Source organism: Jaculus jaculus, chromosome 2 (assembly GCF_020740685.1).
Source record: "Jaculus jaculus isolate mJacJac1 chromosome 2, mJacJac1.mat.Y.cur, whole genome shotgun sequence".
In the NCBI taxonomy this organism is placed as follows: Eukaryota; Metazoa; Chordata; class Mammalia; order Rodentia; family Dipodidae; genus Jaculus; species Jaculus jaculus.
This window is the reverse complement of record NC_059103.1, coordinates 93,065,107-93,078,185: the sequence shown is the minus strand read 5'-3', so window position 1 is coordinate 93,078,185 and position 13,079 is coordinate 93,065,107. Positions and strand designations below refer to the sequence as shown.

The window sequence follows — 13,079 nt, the reverse complement described above, 5'->3', positions numbered from 1 at the left end:
CAGATGCACAAGGTGGTGCATGCATCTGGAGTGGCTGGAGGCCCTGGTGTACCCATTCTCTCTCTCTCTCTCTCTCTCTCTCTCTCTCTCTCTCAAATAAAAATTAAATATTAACAAGGGTCTGGTGTAGTGGACATGTCCTTAATCTCGGCACTTGGGAGGCTGAAGTAGGAGAATCACTATGAGTTCAAGGTTACCCTGAGACTACATAATGAATTCCAGGTCAGCCTGGGCTAGAGGGAAACCCTACCTGGGGGAGAGGGAAGAGAATTAACAACAAACTGTATATGGTGGCACATGGTCGTAATCCTAGCACTTGGGCACTTGGAAGGTGGAGGGAGGATAGTCAGTCTCAACTATAAACAGTGTTTGAGACATGCCTAAGATACATGAGGCCTTGTATCACCAAAAAAAAAAAAAAGGGAGGGACAATAATTAACACATAATCAATTCAGAAATTTGGCCTCAAAACTCACAAAAAAAAAAAAAACCACTTCAAAGATTAGATGTCATTAAAAATTAAGGTCAATTAAAAAAACCTAAAATCTATCTTTAAGAAAAATCTTTGAAGCCGGGCATAGTGGCATACGTATTTAATCCCAACCACCATGAGACTACATAGTGAATTCCAGGTCAGCCTGATTAGATAAAGTGAAACCCTACCTCGAAAAACCACAAAACAAAACAAAACAAAAAAAAGGAAATATCTTTGAGAAGATGATAGCTATTTTTTACTTAAAATGAGATCACTTGGGGCTGGGGAGATGGCTTAGCAGTTAAACGCTTGCCTCTGAAGCCTAAGGACCCTGGTTCAAGGCTGGATTCTCCAGGACCCACGTTAGCCAGATGCACAAGGGGGCGCATGCACCTGGAGTTCATTTGCAGTGGCTGATGGCCCTGGCGCACCCATTCTCTCTCTCTATCACTCTCTGCCTTTTTTGCTTTGTCGCTCTCAAATAAATAAATAAAAACAAACAAATTTTTTTAAAAATGTGATCACTTGCACACTGGAAGGTTGAGATGGGAAGATCACCGTGAGTTTGAGGCAAGGGCTACCAACTGAGCTCCAAGTCAGCCTGAGCTTCACTATAAATAAATAAATAGAAAGATCACAAGCCTCATACAAAATATTACTCAGTGGTGTACTCCCTTTATGCTGCAATTAAGAACTCTTCTACAAACTCTTAAAGCTTTGGAAAGGGAAACCCAAAGAATGAAACACTGGAAGTAGAATAGATACAGTTAGAAAACCACGAGTGACTATCTATCCAGGGAATCCGCTGCCTGTCAGCAGTATGTCGGGTCTTTGTGAAAATCGGTGTCAGCCACTTCATGTGCATGTCGGTCATACAAAATCAAGGCTCCATGTTAAAAGCCAAATGTTCACAGTGAGTAACTAGCTAAACAAAAGCTCTTCTAACAGGACTTGCTGTTCCAATGCCCTAAGAAGATAAAAACTGTGTGTGTGTGTGTGTGTGTGTGTGTGTGTGTGTGTGTGTGTGTTGGGGGTGGGGCACATAAAAGCAGTATCTGAGACTGAAGAGATGGCATAGTGGTTAAGCGCTTGCCTGTCAAGCCTAAGGACCCCGCTTCGAGGCTCGATTCCCCAGGACCCACATCAGCCAGATGCACAAGGGCGTGCATGTGTCTGGAGTTCCGTTTGCAGTGGCTGGAGGCCCTGCGGCACCCATTCTTTCTCTCTCTCTGCCTCTTTCTCTCTGTCACTCTCAAATAAATAAAAAATAAACAAAAATACTTTTTTAAAAAAGCAGTATCTTTAATTCAAACACTAAGGCAGGAAGATTATAAATTACAGGCCAGCCTGGATTATATGCCCAGATCCAGTGTCAAAGAAACAAATTAAAACCAAAACCTGAAAACTGAAAATCACTCATGCTCAATATAAAAGTGAATCATGATAAATAATAATAGACTTGAATCTAAATACTTTCCATGGATTCTGGCTTTGGGATAATTTATATACAAAGAACACACAAAGTCATGTTTTTGTTTGTTTTTCGTGGTAGGGTCTCACTCTAGCCCAGTCTGACCTGCAGTTTACTATATTCCCAGATGGCCTTGAACTCACAGCAATCCTCCCACCTCTGCCTCCAGAGTGCTGGGATTAAAGGCGTGCGCCACCATGCCCAGCTACAAATGCATATTTTTGGTAATACTTTTTTAAAAAGGGCTAATCTACTTGCAAAATACAATATTGGTGATTAAATACAATGAGAGATGCTCTTGAAAATGTTTTCTGAATAACTAGGCCAAATTGGTACCTGCCTGTATATAAGAATATAGGTAAAGAAATGAATTAATGCACTTTAACCTTATAATAAAGCCAAGAGATAGTTTCACCTGGATTTCCCAAGTTTAGCTACAGAAATAATATAAAGAGGTGTAGGTAACTTGTCTAAATGCCCGAATTCACCCAGCAAAGATGCTGGGAAGCAAATGGGAGCAGGGAGATGTCACGGTAGAAAGAGGAAAGGGAGAGCAGAGGAGTTTTGTAGACGGATGTCTGACTCCTGAGGTGGGCAGTAAAAGGGGCACGGCTCACCCGAGACCCTAGTGAAAAATTAATCATCAAGGGTTTTTGTTATGTGTGTGGTGTGCATGTATACATGTGTTCATATACATGTGAGCACATGTGTGTAAGTTCATGTGGAGGCTCAAAGTCAATGTTGGGTGCCTGCTCAATCTCTCTCCACCTGATTTTTATTTATTTATTTGAGAGAGAGAGGAAGATAGAATGGGCACGCCAGGCCCTGTAACCACTGCAAACGAACTCCAGATGCATGAGCCACCTTGCGCATCTGGCTTATGTGGGCACTGGGGAATTGAACCAAGTTCCCTTTTCTTGGCTTTGCCAGCAAGTTCCTTAACTGCTAAGCCATCTCTCCAGCCCAAAGGTAAATGCTTGAATCAGCATAATATTGCCCCGCTCCTCACTTTAATCTCTGTTGGTAAACAAATGACTCATGCTACTTTGTGCCTTCCTAAACAATGGTCTCCAGTCCTGTCATCGCTTTTCTCCTGCCTGGAAAGGAAAAGACTTTTCTTTCAAGGAAGTACGTAAAGCAATTGTTGGACATGGAGTGGGCTGACTTAAATTCCAATGTGTACCATAACACTTAGAGAATCAGCAACATAAAGTCAACTAGACACCACAAAAGTTAATTTCCAATTTAACAAGAAACCTTACCTTAAAAAAAAAAAAACAACCTTTTTTCTCCATATTCTAATGCAAACATACAGGTAGATAATATAATACCAAAATTTTCATTAAGCTAGCTTTCATCCTTGAGGTCCTTGAACACGATTACATGAATATCCACCATTTCTTAAGTTCTACAACATATTTTATATAACACAGAGCACATTTTTCTTCTCTATGCAAGTGACAGCCTTCTCTCTCTCTTTTTCAAAGTTTATTTTATATTATTATTATGATTATTTGGTTTTTCGAGGTAGGGTCTCACTCTAGCTCAGGCTGACCTGGAATTCACTATGTAGTCTCAGGGTGGCCTGGAACTCACAGCGATCCTCCCCTCTGCAAAGGTGTGTGCCACCACGCCTGGCAAAATTTTATTTTTATTTATTTATTTATTTATTTATTTATTTGAAAGAGTGAATGAAAATGGACACACTAGGGTCCACTTCAAGGGAAGTCCAGACACATGTGACACATTGTGCATCTGACTTACATGGGTTCTGGGCAGTTGAACCTGGGTCCTTAGGTTTTGAAGGCAAGTGCCTTAACATCTAAGCTATCTCTCCAGCCCTCGTTTTTTTGTTTGTTTGTTTGTTTGTTTTTAATTTCTATTTATTTGCAAGCAGAGAGAGAGAGAGGGAGGGAGGGAGAGAGAGAATGGGTGCTCCAGTACTTCTAACCACTGCCAATGAACTCCAGATGCCTGCACTAACCCTGTGCCTAGGGTCATTAGGCTTTGCAGTCAGGTGCCTTAACTGCTGAGCCATCTCTCAAGCCCCTCCCTTGTCTCTCTCTGAACACACATGACACCTATACCTCAGCACACTAAAGTTCACTGAAGGATTCTCTTAAGTTCCTCACACAGGATTTCTCAATCCTAATGCTAACATGAGCTGAGATTCTCCAAAGCAGCAACTACAGCACAAATACAATATGGACACTGTATTTTCCTAGACAGCTGGCCCAAATCACATTAGCTGTAATGCTAATAACCAGCAAATAAAACTCTGGCCTGTTATATTCCAGCCAAATAAAGCGCTCACATTCTCTCTCTTCCAGGCACATTTCCCAGAATCCTGCAGCAGTGTCAAGGAGACGTAGAGGAACAATTCATAGCAGTTCTCAGTTCTCCCTGTAAGAAAAAGAGCTGAAACCTACGCGTCCTTTGAAAAGGTCCTTCAGCCTTATACTGCGACATTTGGAGGAAAACACTAACACAGGTTTACAATGCCTGGTATGTTCTCCAATCCTCTCATGCCATGTCACGCTACTTTCTACTGAACCTCACACAGAAGCAAGAATACATAAGGTACTACTGTTTTCAAAGTCTGCTTTTCCCTTCTTCGATAAAAATAAATTTGGGAATGAAAAGGTTTCCTCTGCTGAAGCGTCTTTAATCCCAAAAGTCCTGACTCATGACCTTAGGATACAGAACGCAAAATACACAAATGACAAAAGCCTTACAGATCACCACAGGAGGAAAGTGAGAAAAACATACAAAGCACTGAAAGCTGGATGTGTGGAGGGTGCCAGGAGAGGGGGAGGGTTTCATGAGGTTCTAGGCAAGCCCTTTGATGATGTCACCTCACATCCATAATGCTACAGCAGTCAGCACAGGCCTCCTGCTTTCCTATTGGTGAACACCGTGTCAGCCGACATCAGAAGATAATCATCATTGGCCAGGCAATTACAACCGGGGCAACTAGCATCCAGTGTTGTTAGCACAAACCTGGCAGGCTGCTGGGAGAGGAGAAAGCACAGCCTGCTTCCCTTCTCCCTCAATGACTTCTATCACTCTCAGAATCACTAGGTGATTCTACTTGCTAGCAGGACTTAGGAATTAAGTGAACCACGAGTGAAAACAACAGACAAAGGCCGGACATCTCATCAGAGAACAAAATGTTTCTATTTCAACGCTGTAAAGTCACAAGGGCCTCTCAGTATAAAAACTGGAACTCCAAAATGCTATTTGGAGGTAAAAGCAGGCATTCTCCTCTGCCTCACGTTAGAAACTCAACAGATACTATGTATGAGTCAGGAGACTTTAACTGGGACCTGTAGCTTGAAGATGTGACATGGTGAGTTTCCATGAGAACATACTTAAACGATGCTTATCATTGCTATTGCAGTTTATTAGTTAGGAAAAGTATTTGCTACAAAAGCAAAGAAGTCTATTATTTTATATCTAGGCCAACGCGTAGCAGGTTAAGCATTAAAGCCACAATAAACTTGATGAATATATATATGTTTGAGACAGAAAGAGGCAGACAGAGAGAGAGAGCAAGAGAATGGGCACGCCAGGGCATCTAGCCACTGCAAAGGAACTCCATATGCATGTGTCCCCTGGTGCATCTGGCTTCCATGGGTCCTAGAGAATCAAACTGGGATCCTTGTTTTTTTTCTTTTTTTCGAGGTAGGGTCTCACTCTGGCTCAGGCTGACCTGGAATTCACTATGTAGTCTCAGGGTGGCCTCGAACTCACGGCGATCCTCCTACCTCTGCTTCCCGAGTGCTGGGATTAAAGGCGTGTATTTTTCGTTTTTTAAAGTAGGGTCTCACTCTAGTCCAGGCTGACCTGGAATTCACTATGTACACTCAGGGTGGCCTCGAACTCATGACAACTCTCCTACCTGTGCTGGGATTAAAGGTGTGCGCTACCAGCTAACATACTCTCCTTTTTTGTCCCCCTAAATGATGTGAGTGTAGGTAGCCTACTGGAAAGCTCTGTTCCTGGCCCTCATCAAAAATCTTGCAAACCCCCTACAGCTCATTTGAGAGCTACATTAGAATTCTCTAAATTAGCAACTTTTGTATGAGGTTTGTCTAGGAGATTTTTAGGACTCATTATAAGTCAGTTCTCAAAATAAAGGGCAGAAGCTTCACTGCATATGATTGTGTTATTGTCATTCTCCAGAAACTATTTCAAACCATTCTGAGTGAATAGGTCAGGGAAAGGTCAGAATCCACTTGGTGGATTTCTGGCATGACTCCCCCATTCTCCCCTCAAGAGGGTCTATAAGCCTTGGCAAAGACACTCCCTTAATGACATGGGAAGTGAAAAGAAAACCTTCATTTTCTTATCTACCTTGTTCAAGACTATTTTGCTGTTGTGAGGAGGAAATGAGAAAAGTGGGCTTCCAGTATACTGGAAGAAATGGAGTGGGGTAAAAAATGACAGCAAGACCATTAAGGTTAGAAACAGATGCAATGAAGAAGGCCTTTGACAGAAACTTGCAATGCAAAAATATAATGTCAACAACAGAGAAGGCAGGAAGGCAAAACATCCCACAACGTGACTAGATTATGGGCTCAAATCGAGCATGGTTATGCACATGTAGGACTGGCAATAAAACGGGCACCAATCAAGTGAAGTGTTGATTTTTAATCAAGAGGTTAAAAAAAAAAATCAGCCGGGCGTGGTGGCGCACGCCTTTAATCCCAGCACTCGGGAGGCAGAGGTATGAGGATCGCCATGAGTTCAAGGCCACCCTGAGAATACATAGTTAATTCCAGGTCAGCCTGGACCAGAGTGAGACCCTAGCTCCAAAAAAAAAAAATCACTGAACGTCTTGCCACGCATCTGCCCTCTAAAAAGACTGTTAGGTGTTTTCAGGCTCAAGAATGAACTGACATGACACGGTGCATGCCTTCCAGTCCCTCCAACCCCCGCCCATCTGCCAGAGGACACGGGCATGTATGTAACTAGCCATGCTTATGTATGAAACCCAGGAAGGGATATAGCCAGAAGAAAAGTACAGAGAAAAAGTTCGAAAGAGACCAGGCGTGGTGGCACTCGGGAGGCAGACATCGGAGGGATCCCCGTGAGTAAAGACCACCCTGAGACTACATAGTCAATTCCAGGTCAGCCCGGGCTAAAGCGAGACCCTACCTCGAAAACAATACCCCCCCACACACACACACACAAAGAAACACATTTTTCCGGTTTTCTGTCCCAGGAGAGCCGGGAACTGCCTAGCTCAGAGAGTACTTATTGAGTGGCTGGAGAGACGAGGCGGGAAATATTTCTGGGGCAGGCAGAGAAATGGCATCAAGTAAAGGGCGAACAGTATCGACCGCGGCGGTGCAAGGAAGGGCCAACAGTACGTGCAACGCGCCCGCAGAGCCGGGGGAGACGACCAGGAGGCCGCCAAGCGACAGACGGAGCCCAGAGGGCTGCGGCGGGAGGACGGCGGCGCAAGGAGTGCGGCACGGGAATACGACAACCGGCGGCAGGGACGCCCCGAGCGCCAGGCCGGCCCGCCGGTCTCGGTCCCCGCCCGGCCTCCAGCGCCACCCCCTTTGCGGGAGGAGGAAGTGCACCTAGACGACCCTCGGGCTGCCGGGCCGAGGAGGCTGGGCTTCCCGCAGTGCAGCGGACTCCATCCACGGCAGCCCCCCTCGGGACCAGGACTCTCCAGGTCCCACCCTCCACGGGACACAGTCCCGGGACAAGGGCGGTCAGGCCCGGCCAGCCAGTGCACCCCGGGGCCAGGCTCCGCCCGGCGATCGGCCTCCCTGCCCCAGGGCCCCGGGCCGCGGGCTGAAGGCCAAGGGTGGGCGCGCGCCAGGAGCGCAGGAAGAGGCGGGGAGCCGCGACGCCTCCCCAAGTGGGTGGGCGACTCCAATGCGGAAGGGGAGAGGAAGTCGAGCCCCAGGTCCCAACCCCCAGGGCGCGCCAGCATCTCGGGTTTCTCTGGATGAATGGAGGGAGGGAAGCCTGGTCGCGAGCGCCCTCGCGCACGCGGCGGTGGAACCTCCCCGAGCCCCCCGGGCCCGACCCTCCGTCCAGATCAGCTCCGGGAGGGCCGGCCACAGACCAGACCCGGAACGTTAGGGTTGCACTTTACAGATAGCCACGAGGTTTACCAGTGGGAAAAGCTCAGTCTACGAGGAACAAGCGAGCTGAGCACACCCCTCGCTTCCCTGTTGAATACTGCAAGGTGACACCGGATCGCCTCCCACACGGGGATTTTCAAAAGACTGGCGGAGGGAACCCGATAAACAAGGAAGATGCTTTCTCAGATTAGAAGTTCTTCTGGAGACGAAGCTCCAAGGACTGCATGGAGAGAGCTTTCAGGTGTGTGTGCGCCTGAACTACAACCAGCAGCTTCACACCGGGTTGGGTGTCCAAAAGGCGTTTCCTTCAAACAGAAACTTAATAATGGCGTGGCTCCACTTGCTAGTGTTCATTCATTTTTATTACAGTTTTCATTGTCCCCCTGCTCTCGGGCCCCTCACCCCCGCTGCCCCCCGATCTCTTTATGAAACCAGAAAGGAATCTGAGTAGGGAAATGGGGTCCTGGAACCCAGACATCCGCTGGGAGCGGCGGTCAGAGGCGAGCAACAAAACAAAACTGCAAGGAGAAAGGAAGGACACGAGGGATAGGAAAGGGCAAGGACCAGAGGGCTACAGGAGGGATGGGGTTAAAACCAAGTCCTCCCTCCGCCACCTCGCACGCTCCAGTTGCGCGAGGCCAGGCAAAGACACCCCCCCCCCCAACCACCACCACCAAAATCTAGACGAACGCCGGGAGACAGCACAGGTGGAGGGTCTCGGGACTGTGGCACGTCTCCCGCCCTCCCTGTCGCGTGGTTATCACTCCAGGCAAACATATATGTTCTACATTATATAATCTACATAAAGATGCCCGTGTGGCACCCCCACCCCCAGACCACACGCTCCGAGCAACCCCTGAGCCAGGAGACCCGAGAAGTCCGTGATGGGCTCGCTGCTTGCCGGCGATGCCCGGGCTCCACTCACGCCCAGGCAGGGAACACAGACAAGAAGGCACTCCAGGGGAGACGTGCCAGGCTCCCGGGGAACAGGATCACGCGAAAGCATCACCTACCAGTTTTCCTGCATCCATTGGATGGCTTCATTCTCGTTGAACTGCTTTTCGAATTCATATCCTTGTAAAGTCAACACTGACATGTTCATTGGGGCTGATCTTCGGAGTCACTACGTGTTCTCTACACAAAATAAAATAATCTGTAAAGCGCTTTATTTCGGGTGCTCTCCTGTCTGCTTTCCCCACCCACCCCCCTAAGGTCTTCCCCCGCCGCTCGGTCTCTGAGTCGATCTCTCTTCCCCAGCCTCTCAGCTACATCCAGGGTTGAGCATTGCCTGCGACTCGGCTTCCAGCTCCTCGACCAGGGGCTCTCCTCCCGGCGTCCGCATCCACCGTAAGAGGAAATGAATGCCTTGCGGTCTTAGTGCCCGCACGTTTGTCCATCACGCTTTTTACTCGTCTACAGGGAAATCTCCTCCCCCTCGTGCGATCGGGAGAATTAACCCTTTGCAAGAGAGGGCGCAAAAGAGCAAGACCTCTCCCCGTCTGGAGGGTGGAGGTGGGAGGGGAGGGATGGTTTAGTTTACGCCAGGGTGGTGGGAGACGTGCGGGGGAAGGGCGCCGGGAGGGAGGAAGTGGCCTGGAGATCACCCACAGCCCCCTCTGGCCGACTTCGTGGGCCGAACCCCCCCCCACACACACACCCACTGCTTTGGCCTTTGAATGAAGTTTGGCGTGCAGGGCGCAGCCGGGAGGCGCGTGGACCCGGGAGCTGGGCGAGTAAACAATTGAGAAATAGTAAAACCTGCCAGCTCTCTCGCAAGAGAACTCCTGGCAAATCTGCGTGTCGGGCTACCGAGCTTCCCACCTCCCAGACCCTGCGGTTCCCTTGGAGATCACCCCCCTCCCCCAGCCCCCAGCCCTGAGCCCACCGGGGACTCACGGGGGCCAGGTGGCCCGCAGAGCTCGGGGATCCAGGGCCGACCGCGGATGCTGAGGATGAAGACTGGGAAAGTCCACAGCGATTAGGAGGCGGAAGTGGAAGAAAGGGCCGGAGAGGGGTTAGGTGGGGGGCTTGGGTACCGGGAGGGGGTTAATTAACAAGCGGAGACAAAGGAGGAGCAAATTAGCACGGAGAATTAGACCTACTGATCCAATGCAAAAACTTTATCTGACGTGATAATTTTGATTTGTTTCATGTGCACGGGGGAAGAGGAGAGTAATGTTTTAGGAGACAGCTGAATGTAAATGTTGACCCTCTGGGTCCCTAGCATCCCCAAAGGTCATTTAGTCCCAACTTCCACATACACTACACCCCCTCTTATTTTCCGGGTCCAGGGTGATGGGAGGAGGAGGATATTTTCTAATTGGCTGGTCCATTCATTCATCTCAAAAGTCATGAGAGGGCTGGAGAGATGGTTTAGTGGTTGAGTGCTTGCCTGTGAAGCCTAAGGACCCCGGTTCGAGGCTTGGTTCCCCAGGTCCCACGTTAGCCAGATGCACAAGGGGGCGCACGCGTCTGGAGTTCGTTTGCAGAGGCTGGAAGCCCTGGCGCACCCATTCTCTCTCTCTCCCTCTCTCTGTGTCTGTCGCTCATAAAAAAAAAAAAAAAAAGTCATGAGAAATGAAATATGAAACATGAAGGTACCTAATAACCTAACGTTTGGAGGCAATCAGAAACAGGAAAGTAATTTAGGTCAGCAAACTAATTTTGTAAGTGAGTACTCCTTTCCTTAGTGTGCATTTCCCCACCTATCTGTTATCTGAAGAGGGCACTGCATTCAAATTTAGACATCTCTAATGTCCCAAAAGTAGGAGCCTGGAGAAAGACCTAAGTGAAGGAGGAAAGTATCGAAAATAAAAATAAATTTTTAAGAAAAGGGCTGGAGAGATGGCTTAGCGGTTAAGCGCTTGCCTGTGAAGCCTAAGGACCCCAGTTCGAGGCTCCATTCCCCAGGACCCTCATTACCCAGATGCACAAGGGGCGCATGCGTCTGGAGTTCATTTGCACTGGCTAGAGACCCTGGCGCGCCCATTCTTTCCCTCTCTCCCTCCCTCCCTCCCCCACTCTGTCTCTCTGTCTCTTTCTCTCTGTTGCTGTCACATAAATAAATAAGTAAAATAAACAAAAAATTCAAAAAAAGAAAAAGGTAAAGAGCCCATACCACATAGCTACCATGTCTCAAAAAATCAAAAATAAAATAAGCAGGGTACACACCACCTGGGAATTCAGATGCTGGTACTACAGAGTGAGTTTCAGGTCAGCCTGGGCTAGAGTGAGATCCTGCCCCTGGGAAAACACAACAGCCATAACTAGTAACAAAAGAAAAGAGTTAAAAGCTGGCCTGGTGGCCCACACCTATAACCCCAGCACTCTGGAAGTGGAGACAGTCAGGAGTTCAGGGGCATCTCCAGCTACACAGCAAGTTTCAGGCCAGCCTGAGTTACAAGAGATCTTGTCTCAAATAAATGAATGAATGAATAAATAAACAAATCTATAAATAAATAATGAAAGAATTAAAGAAATCCAGTAAAGTATTACATAAACCAGAGGGCTAGGCTGGTTGACGTTAGCAAATTAATATGTAAGCTGACACTTCCAAAGACTATTTATCTCTACATTTGCAGTTGTCCTAGAGAATTCTGCCAGACAAGTTATGGTGACTTTGAAATGAAGGCACAGGCCAAAACACTTGGTAAAATTAGGCTAAAAGGTGGGTGTGAACAGATGAAAGCACGATAGCATAATGCATGGCCCTGTGGCAATCAATAAATATTTGTAAAGTGAATGAATGATTGATTAAATAAATGAAAGAAAGTTGAGCAGTGAGAAAGGAATCACGACTGAGAAAACTCAGGAAAGGATTTACTGCATATTGCAAGGATATTCTTATTTTGTCTAAAAATAATTCAGTTTTTAAATTCATTATTTTTACTATTCATTCATTACATTTGATTCATGTTTAGTTACTATGGGTTATTTTGTTTGTTTGTTTGTTTTGGTGGTAGGGTACTCTAGTCCAGGCTGACCTGGAATTCATTATGTAAGTCTCAGGGTGGCCTTGAACTCATTAAGCTCCTCCTACTTCTCTGCCTCCCAAGTGCTGCTGGGATTTAAAGGAGCGACCACCAAGCCCGCCTAGTTACTATGTTTTTTAAAGTATATTTGTTTATTTGTAAGGGGGACAGAGATAGAATAAACATGGGCACATCTATAATTTTGAAAAGACGATAAAGGCTTGTCAGTACTAAGTGCTGGAGAGGCGTTCAGAACAGGTACACAGGTGTGAGATTGGGGGGGAGAGCAAGTAGCACTGAGGGCAGCCTATATGACAAGTATAACCCTACCCGCATTTACCAGTTAGTCCTTGAGGTCTTGAGACTCAGTAAAAACCAAGATAAATGGTGCAAGAAAACCTTCTTGTTGCAGTGTTAGAAAGAGCTAACAATGCAAAGGCCCTGGGGTGAAAAATGATTTGCACATCAGCCAGCTTAAACCGCACAGAACACTGTCTAAAAAAAATAAAGTTTACAGGGTTGGAGAGATGGCTTAGCAGTTAAGTGCTTGCCTGTGAAGCCTAAGAACCCCAGTTCGAGGCTCGATTCCCCAAGACCCACGGTTAGCCAGATGCACAAGGGGGTGCACGCGTCTGGAGTTCGTTTGCAGTGGCTGGAGGCCCTGGCGCGCCCATTCTCTCTCACTCTCTCTCTCTCTCTGCCTCTTTCTCTCTGTGTATGACGCTCTCAAATAAAGAAATAAAAATAACACCAACAACAAAAAAGTTTACAAGATTTAGGAAAAAAGACAAAGGAGTAACTGATAGAAAATAAGATTAGATTATGAAATTTGCAAAGTCTAGCTTTTGCTTCTCAATTTAAGGTAGTTCAATTTTGTTCTAATTGCAGTGCAGGGGAAGAGAAATTAAAAGGTGTTAAACTGGGCTGGACAGATGGCTTAGCAGATGGGCCGCTTGCCGGCAAACCAAAGGACCCAGGTTCAATAGCCTACTATCCATATAAAGCTAGATGCACAATGTGGCACATATGTCTAGAGTTTATTTGAGTGGTTAGGT

The 13,079-nt window shown here is 46.9% G+C and overlaps 1 protein-coding gene across 4 annotated transcripts in view; it reads right to left on the bottom strand.

Annotated features, from left to right (window-relative positions):
* Elovl6 (ELOVL fatty acid elongase 6) overlaps positions 1–10,064 on the bottom strand; it is a 149,511-nt gene extending 139,447 nt beyond the window's left edge. The window contains exons 1-2 of one of the 4 annotated variants that reach the window (XM_045142876.1): positions 9,950–10,064; positions 9,067–9,187 (exon numbers count right to left, since the gene is read on the bottom strand). In XM_045142876.1, coding sequence (XP_044998811.1) covers positions 9,067–9,155 — 89 coding nt within the window. In that variant the 5' untranslated portion in view covers positions 9,156–9,187; positions 9,950–10,064. Of the gene's footprint in view, positions 1–9,066; positions 9,552–9,710; positions 9,730–9,949 lie in introns of those variants that run through there. The other 3 variants (XM_045142877.1, XM_045142875.1, XM_004658515.2) reach the window with 3 other exon arrangements.
* Positions 10,065–13,079: the final 3,015 nt, after the last annotated feature.